This window comes from Plasmodium chabaudi (assembly GCF_900002335.3).
Source record: "Plasmodium chabaudi chabaudi strain AS genome assembly, chromosome: 13".
Classification (NCBI taxonomy): domain Eukaryota; phylum Apicomplexa; class Aconoidasida; order Haemosporida; family Plasmodiidae; genus Plasmodium; species Plasmodium chabaudi.
Genome location: NC_030113.2, coordinates 13,886 through 31,689, shown reverse-complemented (window position 1 = coordinate 31,689; position 17,804 = coordinate 13,886). Strand labels below are relative to the sequence as shown.

Here is a 17,804-nt window from a genome sequence, read left to right as displayed (position 1 = left end):
AGTTACATCGTTTTGTTTTGTAAAAATAAAAAAAATGTGTGTGTAGAGAACAAATTATTAAGTAAAAAATTATAGCTATAAAAGATAATTACTAATTAACAAATGAATAATTGATGGTGTGAAAATAAAAAAAATAAAAAATTATTATCTCATATATCTTTAAAAATTTTCTACAAATAAACAAATTGGCAACTACAACAATTTTTTTAAATTAAATTGTGCTTCGAGAAATTAAAATAAAAAAAATTATAAGAATTAATTAACAAAAAGGAGAATAAATAGCAAGATAACCATCTCTTTAGTGAGCACACAATTAATTTACACAAAAAAATAGGATGATGTGCAAATAAAGGGAAATAGAAAATTTAAATATAGCACCTTTTTGTTTTTTTTTTATGTACGAAAACCGTTATATCGTTTTTAATTTAAAAAAAAATGGATATTTAAATAAAATAAGCCCGTGGTTCGTTTTTATAATAAATAATTAGTGTTATAGCATATAAAATATGATTTAAGATAATGCGCAGGTACCGTGTGTAGAGTTTTGTTGTGATTTAATTTTTAATTTTGATAATATTCATCGAATCAAGTTTATTAAGAACTACACAGAAATAAAGAACTGATTAAATATATAAGTAAAAATTATAAAAAAAAAATGTGCAACATCCCCAATTTGTGAACATCTAGATTAAATCTAAGTTTGTAACCCACAAAAAAATTATAAACGTTAACATTAAAAGAAAATCGTAAATAAAAAAAATTATAAATTTGAACTTACATTTAACGATTTAATATAATTTAACATCATTATTGTATAATAGTGATATGTTATATATGAGTGTTAAGTTCTGATGAACCGTATATAATACCCTTATAAATTATAATATAAATGCTAATCATTATTTTTGAAACTGCATTTAATTATATATGTTAATAAAAAATTACAATATAAATATCTGCATTATAAATATCTGCATAATAAACAATGTAAATCCCAATTATATTAATGATGTTATGGACTTCATTACTTTAAATTCCTGTTAAACTTAAAATTCATGAAATATAAATATTTCACACGATTTAATTAATTTCCATAAGGTATAACATTATATTGTCGACATTATTTTATTAATAGTTTTTATATGTGCAAATCGGAGAATTTTAATATATATAAAATAAATGCACTTTAAAATAGCTAAAATAAAAAAAAATATTTTTTTTCATAATACATTTTGGTCGCAACTATTTTATAATAATTAATAAAAAAACAGGGATATAAAATTGGTGTAATTTACTCTATATATTTTTTAAAGTCATATTAATGGTTAAATACTGAAAAATGTTTAATTCAGGGAATGGCAATTTATGAGAAAAAACATATTTATTCTAAGCAATACATTTTAAACACTTGAAAAAGTAAATGTTATAGATAACTTTAACAATTTATATCGGGTGCACTATTTATGCCACTGCGGTATATAATGGTGATAATCAACAATAATAAGGAAAACAATAGTAATAATAAATAAATAAGTATAATTTTCATGTAAGGGCAGCTTATCATAAACCAATATACCCCCGTTGTGCATAATATTTTGGATGTGTATTTATTTGTGTTAAAGACTTTTGAATGCACATGAATTTAAAAGTGGATAATGCTTAAAAAAATGCATACCTTCGTTTGATATTATTTCATTAGGAATGTGTGCTTATTTGTGATTATTTATACTCGAGATTTTATTTGTTTTTTATTATGAAAATATTTAAAAAGTCATATTGTAAAAAAGATGCAGGATGTAACTAATAAAGATAAAATATAATTCAAGATTAAGTTATCAAATTTCTTATACGCATTTACACACATTAATAAATGTATCTTGGTTGTCTTCAGGATTACTAGTATATTGTCTCTTTCTTTATTTTCCTGCCCCTTTAAAGTATCAGAGTAAATAATGAAGTTATATTTTAAAACATTTTTTATGACTAAAATACAATTTCAGCATATTCCAAAAGTATGGAAATACCATAAATGTATTTTCTATATGATTTTACTTTCTTTAATTTGATTTCCCAAATAGCATTGTTGAACCGTTTTAAATTGATTAAATTAACACAAATTCTATATGACCATTCATTTTTTGAATTCTTCCAATAAAGGTTAAATAGGAAAAATATTTTGTAGGGTGTTTTTTGTTGGTTCTTTAAAGCTGCTATTATTGCAAAATCATGACTTGTGAAACTGTAAATATAGAAACCATGAAACATAATATAATCGAAACGAGCGGCGATGAAACATTTAGAATAGATAAATATAACTAATTAAAAGTTTTAATTCCAATAAAAGATATGAATAAAAAGGAAAAAAGAGAAAACGATATAAAATTGACACGCAACAAAAGAATTATAACCAGTAATTAAAGAATACAAAAATCGAATAATTCGAATAAGAATGCATTAAATTGGTATAAACAACAGCTTCTACTATTAAAGGAATGTAATATTAGCAATGCAGAACAATTTTATAAGCTGGTGCATCTATATTTTTTTAACCCCCTAGAGAAAAAAAAATTTGCAATTGATGCAGCATTTTATATGAAAATATGCGCATGTCTATTACCCATTATTTAAACACATTTTACTTGTTAAAAAGGTTTTAACACGAATAATGTTAAGAATATAAACAAATTAATAAGTTACATATCCCTTTTAAAATTGTTCATATCCGTCAACAGAAAAAGGGGCCCAAATTATGTACCATGAGTTATAGTTTTGTTCTATGGAGTTGATGTTTTTGGTTATATTCTTATCGTTTTTTTTATAATTTGACAATATGTATTGGTCTGTAAATTTTTATCAGATATATTTACCATTTTCGGATGTTTAATCACGAAATGGCGGCTGAACATGCAGCTAAAAAAAGGACACCATCATTAATATGGTTAAAATATATATATATAACTTGCTAGAAAATTGCTATATTGAATCATGAATAACACTATATTTTTCTTTATTTGATGAAACATTTTATTTAGCAAAACTTCTAATTTGTGTTACAATTATGTTAATTTAAATTGCATTATCCCTCTACATTACAATATATAATCAGATTAATATATTACGAATATATAATAGATGCATGAAATGCCGATCGATAATCGACAATACAGCGTTATCTATAAAAGATGTTTTATGCATCTAGCATTTTTAATAACACAGTAAAAATTGGATTATATATACAATATTTTAAATTTTATAGTTTTGAGGCATAAATAAATTAGATTTAAAAATAGTTAAAATATATGTTAATAAAGTTTATAACATATTTTGTTATAATAATTTTAAATAATATAATAAAATACTTCACTAATAACTAATATTAAAATATTTTTTTATTGTAAAAATTTCATATAATTAAAATTAATTTTGTTGAGAAAGCAAATAATAATAATATTTATTTGAATTAATAATATTTATATTAGGTTATTATATATGCAAACTTATAAATTTATATTTTAAATATATTGTTATTACGAAATAATCTGTATATTATAAAATGCTATTCATTAAAACAATGGAACAAGGGAAATTACTAATTTATTTAAAGTATTTCTCTTGAGTGCATTAATTACCTCATTGTAGTATACAGTGGTATATTAGTAGCAATAATAGTAATAATAATGGATTAGTCTGCTACTAAATATGGACAATATATTATGTTTATTTGATGCGCTATATGGGCATAAATTCATTATGTATATTCTTAAGGGCATGATAAAATTAAAATTGTATGCATAAAGCGTCAAATGAAATATTACAATTTTGAATTAGTATTTTTTTAACGTGCTAATATTAGCATTAACACTACCACCCCAAATAACAATTCTATTAATGCTTATATAGTTTTTTATTATAAAATATGCAATACATAACATATGTTTAGATTATAAGTATAAATGTGCATCTAAATTAAATAATTATTCTAACCAAAGTATTAATAGAATTTTAAAATTAAATTATACGAAAACAATTATATTTATTTTCTTTAATGCTTAAAATGCATTTATTAATCATTTATATATTAAATAGATATTAAGAATGAAAAGAATAATATCCATTTTAATTGCAATAGCTCAATCAATATATTTGTATATTATGCTTTTTTAATTTTAAAAATTAGATACTATATGCACTCAAGCTATTCATTATTATATTTATATATAAAGAAGTTTTATGATATAAGCAAAGTTATTACATATTATAAAGTTAATTATTAATTAAGATAATTAAACGTATTATATTTAATTTATATATAAAAAGGAACAATATTAAACTTAAACACAAATTGTGTTTTGTATTTATTAGAAATAATATAAAAGGTGTGATATTCCATGTTGAATAATAACTTAAATAATACATTATATTCAAATAATGAGATACAAATACATTTTTAACAATTATAGTAATAACACATTTTTAATTCTGTACATTTTTATAATAATATAAAATTGGTGAAAATTTTACTGTAAATCAAGAAAATGCATAGTTCTCTATGTGCAAGCATATAACAATTAGAAAATGTGTTTTATTTAAACTTATTGAAATGTTACACAAAATAATACAATGAAGCTATTCCAAATATTATTAAGAATAGCGATATTTCGCATATAATAAAAATGTTTCGAACAAATTAGAAAATAAGGATACTTATCTAAATTGTAGTAAAAGTGAATATAAGTTTTATTTTATTATATTATTATTGAGAATAATGCTAAACTGGGCTTAACTATTTAAAATTTCACATATAAAGACAAATAATTGCAAACAAATTTTGGTGTAGTATATAAGTTTTATGTAAAAACAATATGATGCCAATCTACAGTTTAAAAACAAAATTCCATTACAATGGACAAGCATAAATTAATGGTAAATAAATTTATTTTAAAATAAAACATATATATCCTTAATTTTATTATGTTTAACTTATATTCAAATCATATAAATTTTATTTGATAAATTTTGAATTAATGTATATTTTTATAAATATTTGTTAGTGTGAATTTCTTATTGAAGCTGATGGTTATTTTAATGGTAAAAATGTCAATACGGAGAAAATTAACGAAGACCCAACCATCAAAGGATATTGTCGTAATGGTGGTTGTAAAACAAATGAAGATAGTATTAATGCTTTGACCGCATATATAATTAAGGAATTCAAAAAATCAATAAAAAGTGATGAGTATAATAAGTATGATGAATGTTTCTTTATGTGGATAAGTGATAAATTATTTAAGATGTACTACGAAAGCAAAGGCAAAGATGCCAAAAAAGGCTTTGTCTATAATATTACTTTAAATCAGGCTTATGATAAATATTTAAAGAAACATGAAGTAAAATTGAATTATTGGACTCTTTTGGATATTATACCGGGTTTGAAAGAAGCTAATCTTAAGTATATGAGCGAATTTTATAAATTACTTAGTAATATATGTAAAACAATTAAAGAATATAATGATAAAGGTGCTGAAAGTAAGAAACTTTCTAAATATTCTGGCAGTTGCCTTAATCAATATAAAACCCTTTATAGGAACATTTCTGAATGCAAATCATATCTTCGTTTATTGAATAAATTAAAAGGTATATATGATGATTTTAGAAATTATGTTATTCAGGAAAATAGTTCAAAAAATAATTTAGAAACTAATCTTAAAAAACTTACAACACCAAATGGAATAGAGATGGACGCGGTGAGAAGTTTTATATCATATACATTCAGTAAAAAAAAATGTAATTCCCTCGATAAAAAAAATACAAATCCCCCAAAAGCGGGCAAATCACCATTACAACCTTCAAACCAACAAAAAGGTGGACAAAAGGAAACACCACCAGGACACAAACCAGAAATAAAAGAAACAAAACAACAATCATCAACAGAATCATCACCACAATCAGCACCAAAATTATCCCAAGCACCGGCCTCAGATATTCAAAAAGAATCACCTGGTTCTCAAGGTAGATCTGATGGTGCATCGGATCCGTTACCAACTCATGGGGATAAATCACAAAATTCAGATGGTGGCCAACATAATCCAGCAAGTAATTCAGATACTACAAAAAAACAAGCAGATACTTCGAGTGGTCAAGATAAATCACAAGAAACTAATCCAACCCCGTCAGAACATACAGACCAAGAGAACATTCAAAGAGGTAATATAGCTGACACAGGAAATAAAGGTGATGAATTAAAAGGTTCAGGGTCTATTTCTCAAGATAAGCAAGAACATCAACCACCCGAAGATGAAAATCCTCCAAAAGATAGTGGTAGCGAATTAAAAGATGAAGTAAAAGACATAGATAAAACCCCAACTGATACTGATAGTCAAAAAGATTCAAACCCTGAACACAAAAATAAACAAGATGAAACAGATGCACCAACAAGTATAGAAGGTAATCATAATGTTTTTAATTGGTCAATTTTAATAAAATATGGGAATTTATTTGTAAGCCGTATTGAAGAATATAGAGAAACTGTTACTAATTCACTTCATTATATTCAAACAAATTTATACGATTATACACGGTCTACTTTAAATCAGGCTTATACCACTTTTAGAGAATATTATGAAAATTTTAATATAATGGATTATTTTAATGTAGAATCAAAGCCAAATAAATTAAAAAAATCTGAAACATCAGAGGATGAACCACAGAATAAAGAAGATAAAGAAGATAAAGAAGATAAAGAAGATAAAGAAGGTGGGGGCTCTTCTTTACCAGATAGCGAAAAAAAAGAACCACACGATACCCAACAACCAACGCCAACTGAACAAAGAGATGACAATCCACAAGAGCAGCATTCTATACCAAAACATGACCAAACTGATAGTGAACAAGAAAAAACTTCTGATTCATCCCTTGAGAAACAATCTCAAGCATCAGTTAATCCTAGCAGTGATACACATAGTACAGAAACTGGATCAAAAGACGTTGGAACCAATGTGGAAGACAAAATACCACAATTAGTAAACTCCATAAATATATTTAAAGGATATAACCGACCTGAAATTGCTATTACAATACTTTTAATACCCATTATTTCATTAATTATTTATAAGGTAAATAAAAAGAAAATTATGAAGTAAATAATTTTTAAAATATTTCCTCATAAAAATTACACAATTTTCATAATTTTATGTTAGTATTTTTTATCTGGATGGAGAAAGGAATTGAAGAAAAAACAAAAAATGAAAAAGGTTATAAATTTGTTTGGCGCAAATAAAACGGCAAAGACAGTTATAAACTCAAGTGATGGAAAAAAACAAGTGCAAATAATTATAAAATCATCTAGTCAAAAAAAACAAACTAAAAAATCTATAAACTTCGTTAATAGGAAAAAACCTCCATTCTTAAATATATACAAACTTATGATGGCTGATGCTATACCATTTATTAATTTATTTTTTTTGTTAATATTTTTTGTCTATAAAAGAAAAAGAAACACTATAGAATAATAACATTAATTAATAACTTTTATTTTGGGATTAATATTCCATGAATCTTATTTTAAAACTCGATATAATTAAAAAGCATATTTATACAATTATAAGAATAAAGCATTACTAAAATGATGAATGATAAAAAATATTTTTTTTATAAAATCATTTATTATTGTAAAAATTCATAGTAAAATTTTTAAAAAATATAATTTCCCCCCTTAAATCCTTGTTATATGCTACATACAATTGATTTCTAAAAACATTCAGTAAAATTATATATGATAGTTTCTAACATAGATACATAATTATTAGTTTTATTGAATGAATGATAAATCAATAACATATAAAAGTGCATTATAAGCGTATCAATGTTATATATTTTGTTAAAGATCCAATTGGGGATATACAGTTTTATATTATAAAAAATTGGATCGATGGAAAAAGGGTTAAAGATTCAATTATATTAAATTCGATTAAAAGCATAAAAAATTGTTATTGTTGAGCTCGAAAGATATTCTGTTATATACTTTGTTTTTCTTGCTTAATCGGATGGGTTATGTATATTCGGACATGAGTTCCCAAGGTATATCAGGGTTACTATATGCTGCATATATATCGCGGATAAATGAATAAAATGCAGCAATTACATCATATATAATGGCATAATAGCGGCAGGTGCTACATAATATGCGAATCCTTTTACAAAAGACATAAATATTACTAATACAATCCCCGTTACTATTAAAATTATCATTTTAACAAAAAATAATAGTTGAAATCGGTTTATTAAAAAAAATTTATATATTATTTGCATTATATAAGTTTAGAGAATTTTTTGCTATAAATTTGTATTAAAAATTGTTTATTATTTTAAATAAGAAGGATAATGCTGAAGAAACAAAATTTTATGTGTATAATTTGTTTGATTTTGCTCGTGGTTTGGAATTACTAGAAGCATATAATTCTTTAATTATCTCTGGATCTTCTGGGTATTTTAACATACCAATTAAATTTTCAAATCAATTAAACCCTGTAATTCGTCAATTATTTTTTTAGTATTTTTACCAAATTCGATAGACTTATTTTTGCTTATAGGTCAGATATGCTTTCACGGCTATATGCCGGCTTAGAAGTTGAAGTTGTGGCATTTACTGTGTTCTTCTTACTCTTTCTACATGACACTAATTTGATCCAATGTTATGCTTGGGTGGTTATTACTCTTGTAGCTATAAATGGGGATGAAGTGGTGATTGTGTATTCACGTTATATAGGCTTTTAAAAGTAACATATTGTGAATTAAAAAAATGATGATAAATAGTATGTAAAAGGAAATAGCAATATTGGATTTTATGGGAATGGAAGTTTTTTATAAAATTTATGTTTATATATAATTTTTATAAATAAAAGTATTAAATTGTGATATAAATACATAATATGCGTTCCCGATAACGCAACTTTAAACGGTGTGCATAAAAAGAATGATATCCAATATATTTATATTCCTTATAAATATATCAATTATTTAGATCCTCATAACTATTTTATTTTTGCAAATGTGCTACTAATTTAAATAATTATAATAAGTTTTATTCATAAAAAGGATTATATCAATAAAAATATGTATATTATATATTGTTTTTAGCTATTTTAATATTTAGAAATATTTTGGGGTATGTATTTCCGAGGTTCTAAGCATGCTTTAATCGCATTAAATATTTAAAGATCGATTTAAATATTTTTTTATATTATAAAAAAGTATTAATGATTCAAAATAATATTAAGCTCATTATAAAATTAAAAAACTTTAGTTTAATAATTTAATATATAAATATTGTGCTATGTACATTATTAAATAATAGCAAATAATCGGGATATTATTATATGAAATAATGGGTCGATGTAATAGTTAAATTTGCTTATTAAAATGTGTTGTATTAATATGCTTACACACTTATTGAAGTTTTTTATGGCATTAAAATGATTGTAGCAAGAAATATACTCATTAAATTAATTACATGTTTGCTATGGCTAGCTTGGTTTTAGTGATAAAAGAAAGATTTACCAAAAAATAGGGAATTATAATAATTTAACTCTTAATAAAAACCTTATGTCAATTAATATTAGTATTTAGTTCCATTTTAAGCCCTAATTTTATTATATTATTTTCCCATTTTATATAGATCAAAAATATATTATATAAGGTATGTATGACATGGGATTGGTAACTTATAAAAAAGGTACTTAATTTATGTAATTTAGGCTTATAATGAATTGTCCAATAAATTGGAAAACTCATTGTTCAATAAAAATAAATACAAAATGGTTTACATAATACAAGGGATGAGCTATGTATTTGTAAATTACAAAACAAGCCTGCTTGAGTGAAATCAAAATTTTGAGTATTTGTAAATGCTTTTAAAAAAATAATATATTTATTAATTGAATTGAGAAATTTTACTATATAAAATAATGCTCTTAATATAATAGTAATGGTAATTTCCAACTAGATCCCTTATAATTAATGCATACACCTTATATATTTTCATCAACCTAAAGCATAAATCTAATGTTACCAATGTGGCTTATTAACTCAAAAAAAAGGAAAAATTTATTAATTTGAAATGATAAACAAAAGTAATTTATATAAAAAATGTTTATCATTTATGTTTTATTTGTTTATGATATATAATAATAAAATATTTATTTTTGTGAAAATGTGTAACAGTGGAAAATATATAAATACAAAATAAAACACATCTGTGTATTTATTAACGATTTATTGCTATTGTGCGGCAATTCGTTGTATTTATATTCCAATTATTTGTTTTGTTATTTATATTTACTATTATTGTTTTGGTTAATTCACATAAGCTTGGTTTAAGTTAAATAATATATAGTTGCTTGGATTGCAACTTTTATATTTTGTAAATAGCCATTATCTATTTTTATTGTTTGATTATTTATTAATGTTATACACATTTTTATAATTTGTTTTTACCGCTATATAATAAATATTTACAAAATGTTTAGTGATTGTACAAATGAATTATAATGACAACATGTATGCGCGTAGGAAATTGTAAAATTTTGATTTCGAGAGTACATAAATGGGTATATAATTCATTATTACAATTATTATTTTATCATTACTATTTAGATTGTAAATATAATAACGAGAAAATGCGAAAATCAATAGAAAAAATAATGTAAAAAGTAACCCCAAAACATTAAGCAATAATGATAAATATATAAAAGAGAATATAATAAAAAATAGCAATAAGCAACCAAATTTAGAAATACCCAACATAGATTCTTTTTCAAGAAGAATGCTATATGAATACCAACATAATAATGTTATAATAAATGAGTCTAAACTTAATGAAATCAAAGAAAACATTAAATTGAAAGTTTCTTTATTAAATGATTCGCCCCCAATTGTACTAAATAACACATGCCCACTGAATAAAAAATTTGAACCATTACATAATGATTATACTTTAATTGAATCAAATCCAGATAATTTGTTAAATACATCAAATAAAGATGCGATAAATTATAAAAGAGCGTCTGATAAGTATATAGAATTAGAAAATTCAGTTGTCTTAAAAACTATATTAAATAATAGACAAGATCAAAATGATATTAAATTATTGACAGGTTATGTATTATATGAAAATGATTGGGTTTATAGAAATGTTGGGTTTTACCAAGACAAGCTTTTAAGAGAAAAGCTTAAATTATGTCAACAGAATATAAATAAAGAAGCGAAATTGGAGAAAAGAAAAATAGGTAACAAAAAAATTATACTACAAAAAAACCAACTGATAAAGCAAAAACAACTGATAAAACAAAATCAACTGATAAAACAAAGCCAGCTGATAAAACAAGATCAACTGATAGAGCAAAAACAACTGATAAAACAAAGCCAGCTGATAAAACAATATCAACTGATAGAACAAAAACAACCGCAAAAAAATTCAGTGGAAAAAAGTGGGCCGAATGATAATAAATTTACTATAATAAAAGATAATTTCGAGGAAAAAACCAAATTGCCTTCAAATCTTGATTTGTTAAAAAAGCAAAATAATATAAAAGTAGAAAATACATTAAATCAAGTACAGAAGCCACTAAATAAAGACATAACAAAGGAAAATGCAATACAGGAATATAAGCATTCTATAAACACAGATACTAAACAAAATGAAATAAAGGAAATAAATAAAATAAGAGACTCATATGACCAAACAAAAAATAATTCATCCAATAAAAAAGAAATAATTATCGAAATATTTATGAAAGATAAAGAGAAAATAGAAAAATCAAATAAAAGAGAGCAAGTAATCGAAATATTTATGAATGACACAAACAAAAAATATGATGTATTAAATAAGGATAATTTCGAAAACCCAAATGAATTAAAATTGGAAACGAGCATACCAAATAATAAAAAGGAAATAATTAGGCCAAAAGATGAAAATGTAAAAGTTTTAGACATATCCCCCATAAATAAAACAGAGGAAGAAAGTAATAATAATTCAAATTTAGACGGAAATGATATTACAGATTTATTTGATAACGATGAGATACAAGATATATTGGTTGAAGTGCTAACTAATAACAAAGTAGATGAACTTTCTATAGATGAAATGTATGCAGAAGCTGAACGAATTTTATTTGAAAAAGTAATTGGACCAAAGCCAATTAAAGGGAAATTTTATAAAGTAAAAAAATATTTAAAAATATTTGCTGTGTATATATTACCAATAATATTATCATCGGTTTCAATTTCATTAATCGGATTCCAACTTTCTGGAATTATGGCGACTCATTATATGGATGCAGCTCTTATAACAGCGGGAAAAACAACACTAGTTCAAGGGACACAATGTTTAGTAAACGCTGCAACTGGTGTTATGAATGGAATTACATCTGACGTATTACCGAATATAGGAGTTAGTAGTTTCAGTTTTGGTAGCGTATTCAGCTCTGTTACGAGCACTTTTAAAAGTGCTGTAAAGCTTGGCACGGATACTATTAATAATGCTTTAGATTGTGTAACTGATGATGCTGTAACTAATGCCGTTGCTTCTGCTACATCATCTGCTACTGCAGTTGTGTGTATGCAAATGTTCTACCCAATTGGAATTGCGATAAACGTTGCAATTATTATTTATGTGCTCACAAAGATAATAGTAGAATTAAATGATAGGGGTAAATTTGATAAATTTCATAAATATCGAAAGAAGTTTATAAATAAATTAAAAATGTTTAATAGGAAAGTAGGGAAGAAAATTACCAATAATAATTAAAATTTTATTATGAATAATAAAATTCAATATTTATAAAAATATTTTTTGTGAATAATTTAATATTAAAATACATTATATGCATCGATATGCAATAATAGTTGTTTATGTTGTGTTTTCGGATTTTATGGTTTGTTTATTTCTTTTTTGTATTTTTTAGTAACCTTTATTGTAGAGATACAACTTTATACTATATATATTGAAGTATGGCTACAAATATATATTTATATAATTTTTGTTCGCATTTTGGGTCAAAGTTCTGTACTATGGGGCATTGTTTTGTTATATGGGTCAAAGTTCTGTACTATGGGGCATTGTTTTGTTCTATGGGAGCTATGTTTTGGGTTATGATTATATTTTTATTAAATTGTTTATAATTTGATAATATATATTTGTCAATAAATGTTGATAAAATATATTTACCATTCCCGTATGTTTATTCTCGAGATGAGATCCAAATATGCAGCCAAAAGTGCCCGTAACCATTAATATGAAAGGGGCCACATAGGATATATTTCCATAAAGTATAATATATATATAGCTTTGATTATAATAAAATTCATTTTGAATATTCCTCTACATTACAATATATATTCAGATTACATATGTGTTTTAAACATTAATTAAGCATTTACAATATATAATAGGTAATCATAAATATCGATCGAGAATCGACAATACAACATTACCTATAAAAGATGTTTTATGCATCTACCATTTTTAATAACACAATAAAAAATGAACAATATATACACTATTTTAAGTTTTATAATTTTGAGGCATAAATAAATTATATTTTAAAATGGTTAAAAGATAAAATATAAATATATTAATAAATTTTCATATCATATTTTGTTCTAATAATTATAAATAATATGATAAATAGAACTATAATTATTATTATATGCCTATACATATAATCTAATAAAATATTTTACTAATAACTAATATTGAAAAAAATTTTTATTATAAAAATTTCATACAATTAAATAATAATATTAATTTTATTGAAAACGCACATAATAATAAATTTTATTTAACTAATAATATTTATATTAGGATATCATGTATATACAAACTCTCAATTTTATAATTTAAATATATGTTATTACGAAATAATATATATGCTCTAAAATGTTATTTATTAAAGCAATGGAACAAGGGAAATTATTAATTGGTTTAAAGTATTCCTTTTGAGTGCATTAATTATCTCATTGTAGTGTACAGTGATATATTAGTTGCAATAATAGTAATAATAAATTTGCATGTTACTAAATATGAACAAATATACTATGTTTATTTGATGGCCTATATGGGTATAAATTCATTATATATATTCTTAAAGGCATGATACAATTAAAATTGTATGCATAGAATGCCAAATGAAATATTACAATTTTGAATTAGTATTTTTTTAATGTGCTAATATTAGCATTAACACTACCACCCCAAATAACAATTCTATTAATGATTATATAGTTTTCCTTAAAGTATAGTTTTTTATTATAAAATATGGAATACATAACATATGTTTGGGTTCTAGTAAAATTGGGGTATGTAAAAGGTAAATTATGTTGCATTTTCCCACATTAACTGATCATTCCAACCGAAGTATTAATACGATTATAAAATTAAACAAATACCCAGTTTAAAGTAATTTATATGAAAACAGTTTTATTAAGCCCATTTTGATGTCATAAAACCGCTTTATTATATATACTAATTATTATTCTTAAACAATATTCTATAAAGTGAAATATTTAACTTTATAATTAGCTCGAATAACTTAACCTTATATGATATGTTTTTTAATCGTAAACAGATAAATAAATATGCACACAATTATCCGTTATAATGCATATATATAGATGGATATTAGGATATAAAAAGTTATTGCACACTTTAAAATGCTTTTAATCGGTATAAATAAATCAAAACGTTTACACACTATATTTCACTCATTTAGGAAAATAAATACACACCATTTGCTTTTAAATATTATATTTAAAACAAAAATTATTTTATATTGTTTATAAATAAGATTCAACATATTATACAAAATAATAGAATACATTAATATATTAATGATACACAAGTAATGAGGCATAACGAACATTTTAACAATTTAAATACAATATATATTATTTGTTAGTTCTTTATATGTGTATAGTATATAATATTTGAAAGTTTTTTATTAAAAAAATAGTAGTATCATGCACATGTTGTATTATATATAAATTAGTAAAACATGGTTCAAAGAAATGAAAATTATGATGTTAATTGCCATAAAATATGTATACCATGTTTAACGAAATATAATTGGTATGTAAAGAGCTTAAATAGATACATTAAATATTTACATAATATATATAAATATTATTATCCCTCATAATCTCCAAAATATGACAGAGTCAAGTGATAATCTTAAGGATCTGGTATACAATTTTTTAAATAAAATATTATCTTCGCATGTGTTTTATATGTTGTATCGTCTATAAATTATATTAATTTTCATTTGATTATCATTTATATTAATACGTTTTTTTGTTTAATTCATAAAATATATTTGTAGTATAGTGCAATTAAGACGATCAGTAACTATTTTGAGGGGGGTAATAATGGTCAATTAACAGTTAATAAAAAATACGCAGATTTAATCGACAAATATTGTGATTACGGGGATAAATCAGAAAAAGGTAATTGTAATAATGAACATTTTAAAATAATTAGTTCTGGTGTTATTAATTTGCTAGATAATTTAAAGAAGTATAAATTAGAAGATGATAAACTCGCCGATTACGCTATTTTATGGTTAAGTTATATACTAAATTTATATCTAAAAGATAAATTGACCAATTTAAGCGAATTTTATACTAATTATATAGAAAAAAATAAGTGTTATAATGAGAAAATAAATGGTGATGGTTCGACTTATAAGGAAATTATAGATAAAAAAAAAGATTTGATGGATATGAATATTAGTGAAATATTTAAACTTGAAGCCCCATTTAATATATTATATTATTTGTATCATCAAATTTATGATCAAACTTCGTTTTGCAGTGAATATTCGAAATATGCTACAAAATTTTCTGATCAATTTAAAGAGCTCAATAACGATTCTAATAATATAGAAGACAGCTCATTTAGTCAAATATTGTCTACATTATTAAATGATCACAACAATTTAATAAATAAATATTGTAAAGAATCTTGCAGTTTTTCATCTATTTCACAATTACCCCCAAAAAAAAAACCTGTAGAAGGTTCTGCAAAAGGTGGTGAACAAACATCTCTGCCGATTCTTGAAGCTACACCATCAAGTTCATCGACATTAAACACAGTAATTCCAATTTTATCGACATTTGCAATACCGGTTTTCTTGGGAGTTGCTTATAAGGTAAATAATAAGGAATTAAAAACTATAATACTTAAATTATATTTTTGTGATTTCTTATATGCGTTTATCAAAAAATATATAATAATTTTCCCATTTTTATATTAGTATTCATTATTTGGATTTGATAAGCTATTTCAAAGACAATATATAAGAAACAAATTAAAAAAAATAAAGAATAAAATGGAACTTAATATATGATTCGATAAATAGTGATAATTCCAGGAAGAATAATAATGATTGATATATGTTAAGAATATGTCTATTTGGAAATAAGTAATTTTTGACGATATTTTTGGAGCATATTTTTTGTGTTTATAAAAGCATTTAAATAATATAATCAATAAAATATAAAGCTATATGTGTAAATGATTGCACTCCTGCATAATTTTGCATGTTTTTTGTATAATTTTTATATGATTTTTATGTTATGGGTTAGGGTTATGTACTACATTACATTTAATTTGTATAATTTTTAATAATATTTATTGTTTATATAAAAATGATTTAAAAAAATACAAATAAAATAATGAAACATAAAGTTGCAAAATCAAAAAATATATATAATTAAATTTTTTTCGATTCTAATATTCTTGATACCGAGGTGTTTATGTTTTATGGGTCAAGGTTATGCATTATGGGTTATTGTTTTGTTCACTGTATCTGGACTTTGAGTTATGGTTCGGAATATATTATAATATAATTTTTTATAGTTTGATAATATTTTGGGTCTGTAAATGTTGATAAAATATATTTACCATTCCCGTATGTTTAATCCCGAAATGAAATCCAAATATGCATCTCCAAATGACCGTAACCATTAATATGAAAGGGATTACATAGCATATATTTCCATAAAGTATAATATATGTATAGCTTTAGATTATAATAAAATTCATTTTGAATATTCCTCTATATTACAATATATATTCAGATTACATATGTGTTTTAAACATTAATTAAGCATTTACAATATATAATAGGTAATCATAAATATCGATCGAGAATCGACAATACAACGATATCTATAAATGATGTTTTATGCATCTACCATTTTTAATAACCCAATAAAAATTGAACTAAATATACACTATTTTAAGTTTTATAATTTAGAGGTATAAATAAATTATATTTTAAAATGGTTAAAAGATAAAATATAAATATATTAATAAATTTTCATATCATATTTTGTTCTAATAATTATAACTAATATTAAAATATTTTTTATTGTAAAAATTTCATATAATTAAATACTAATATTAATTTTATCGAAAAAGCACATAATAATAAAATTTTTTTAACTAATAATATATATTAGGATATTACATATGCAAATTCTCAATTTTGGAATTTAAATATATTGTTATTACGAAATAATATATTTCTAATTTATAATATTGTTGTTCTATAAATGGTGATTAAATATATGCTCCATCTCGTATGTTTAATCTTGAGATTATTCCTAAATATGCACCCCCCAAAGGGGAATGGCCATTAATATGAAAGGGTGTACTGAACATATTTCATAAGCCATAATACTATATCTAATTCGTTCGTATATATTAAATTTGGCAATACTATAACTTCACATGTTACATTTTATTGGTA

General features: G+C 23.2%; 3 protein-coding genes across 3 annotated transcripts; all 3 read left to right on the top strand.

The window, feature by feature from the left end:
• Positions 1 to 4,902: 4,902 nt before the first annotated feature.
• On the top strand, positions 4,903 to 7,508 carry PCHAS_1300601 (CIR protein; the record flags this gene model as incomplete). Its single annotated transcript, XM_016799866.1, has 3 exons — positions 4,903 to 4,923; positions 5,052 to 7,112; positions 7,197 to 7,508. The coding sequence occupies 3 exons, from the start codon at positions 4,903 to 4,905 to the stop codon at positions 7,506 to 7,508; spliced, it is 2,394 nt and encodes a 797-aa protein (XP_016652903.1).
• Positions 7,509 to 10,819: 3,311 nt separating this feature from the next.
• Positions 10,820 to 12,802, top strand: PCHAS_1300501 (Plasmodium exported protein, unknown function; the record flags this gene model as incomplete). The annotated part of the gene is made up of 1 exon (XM_732421.2): positions 10,820 to 12,802. One exon carries the CDS (start codon positions 10,820 to 10,822, stop codon positions 12,800 to 12,802), a length of 1,983 nt encoding a protein of 660 aa, XP_737514.2.
• A 2,399-nt stretch (positions 12,803 to 15,201) lies between these two features.
• On the top strand, positions 15,202 to 16,397 carry PCHAS_1300401 (CIR protein; the record flags this gene model as incomplete). Its single annotated transcript, XM_016799754.1, has 3 exons — positions 15,202 to 15,234; positions 15,372 to 16,199; positions 16,305 to 16,397. The coding sequence occupies 3 exons, from the start codon at positions 15,202 to 15,204 to the stop codon at positions 16,395 to 16,397; spliced, it is 954 nt and encodes a 317-aa protein (XP_016652902.1).
• Positions 16,398 to 17,804: the final 1,407 nt, after the last annotated feature.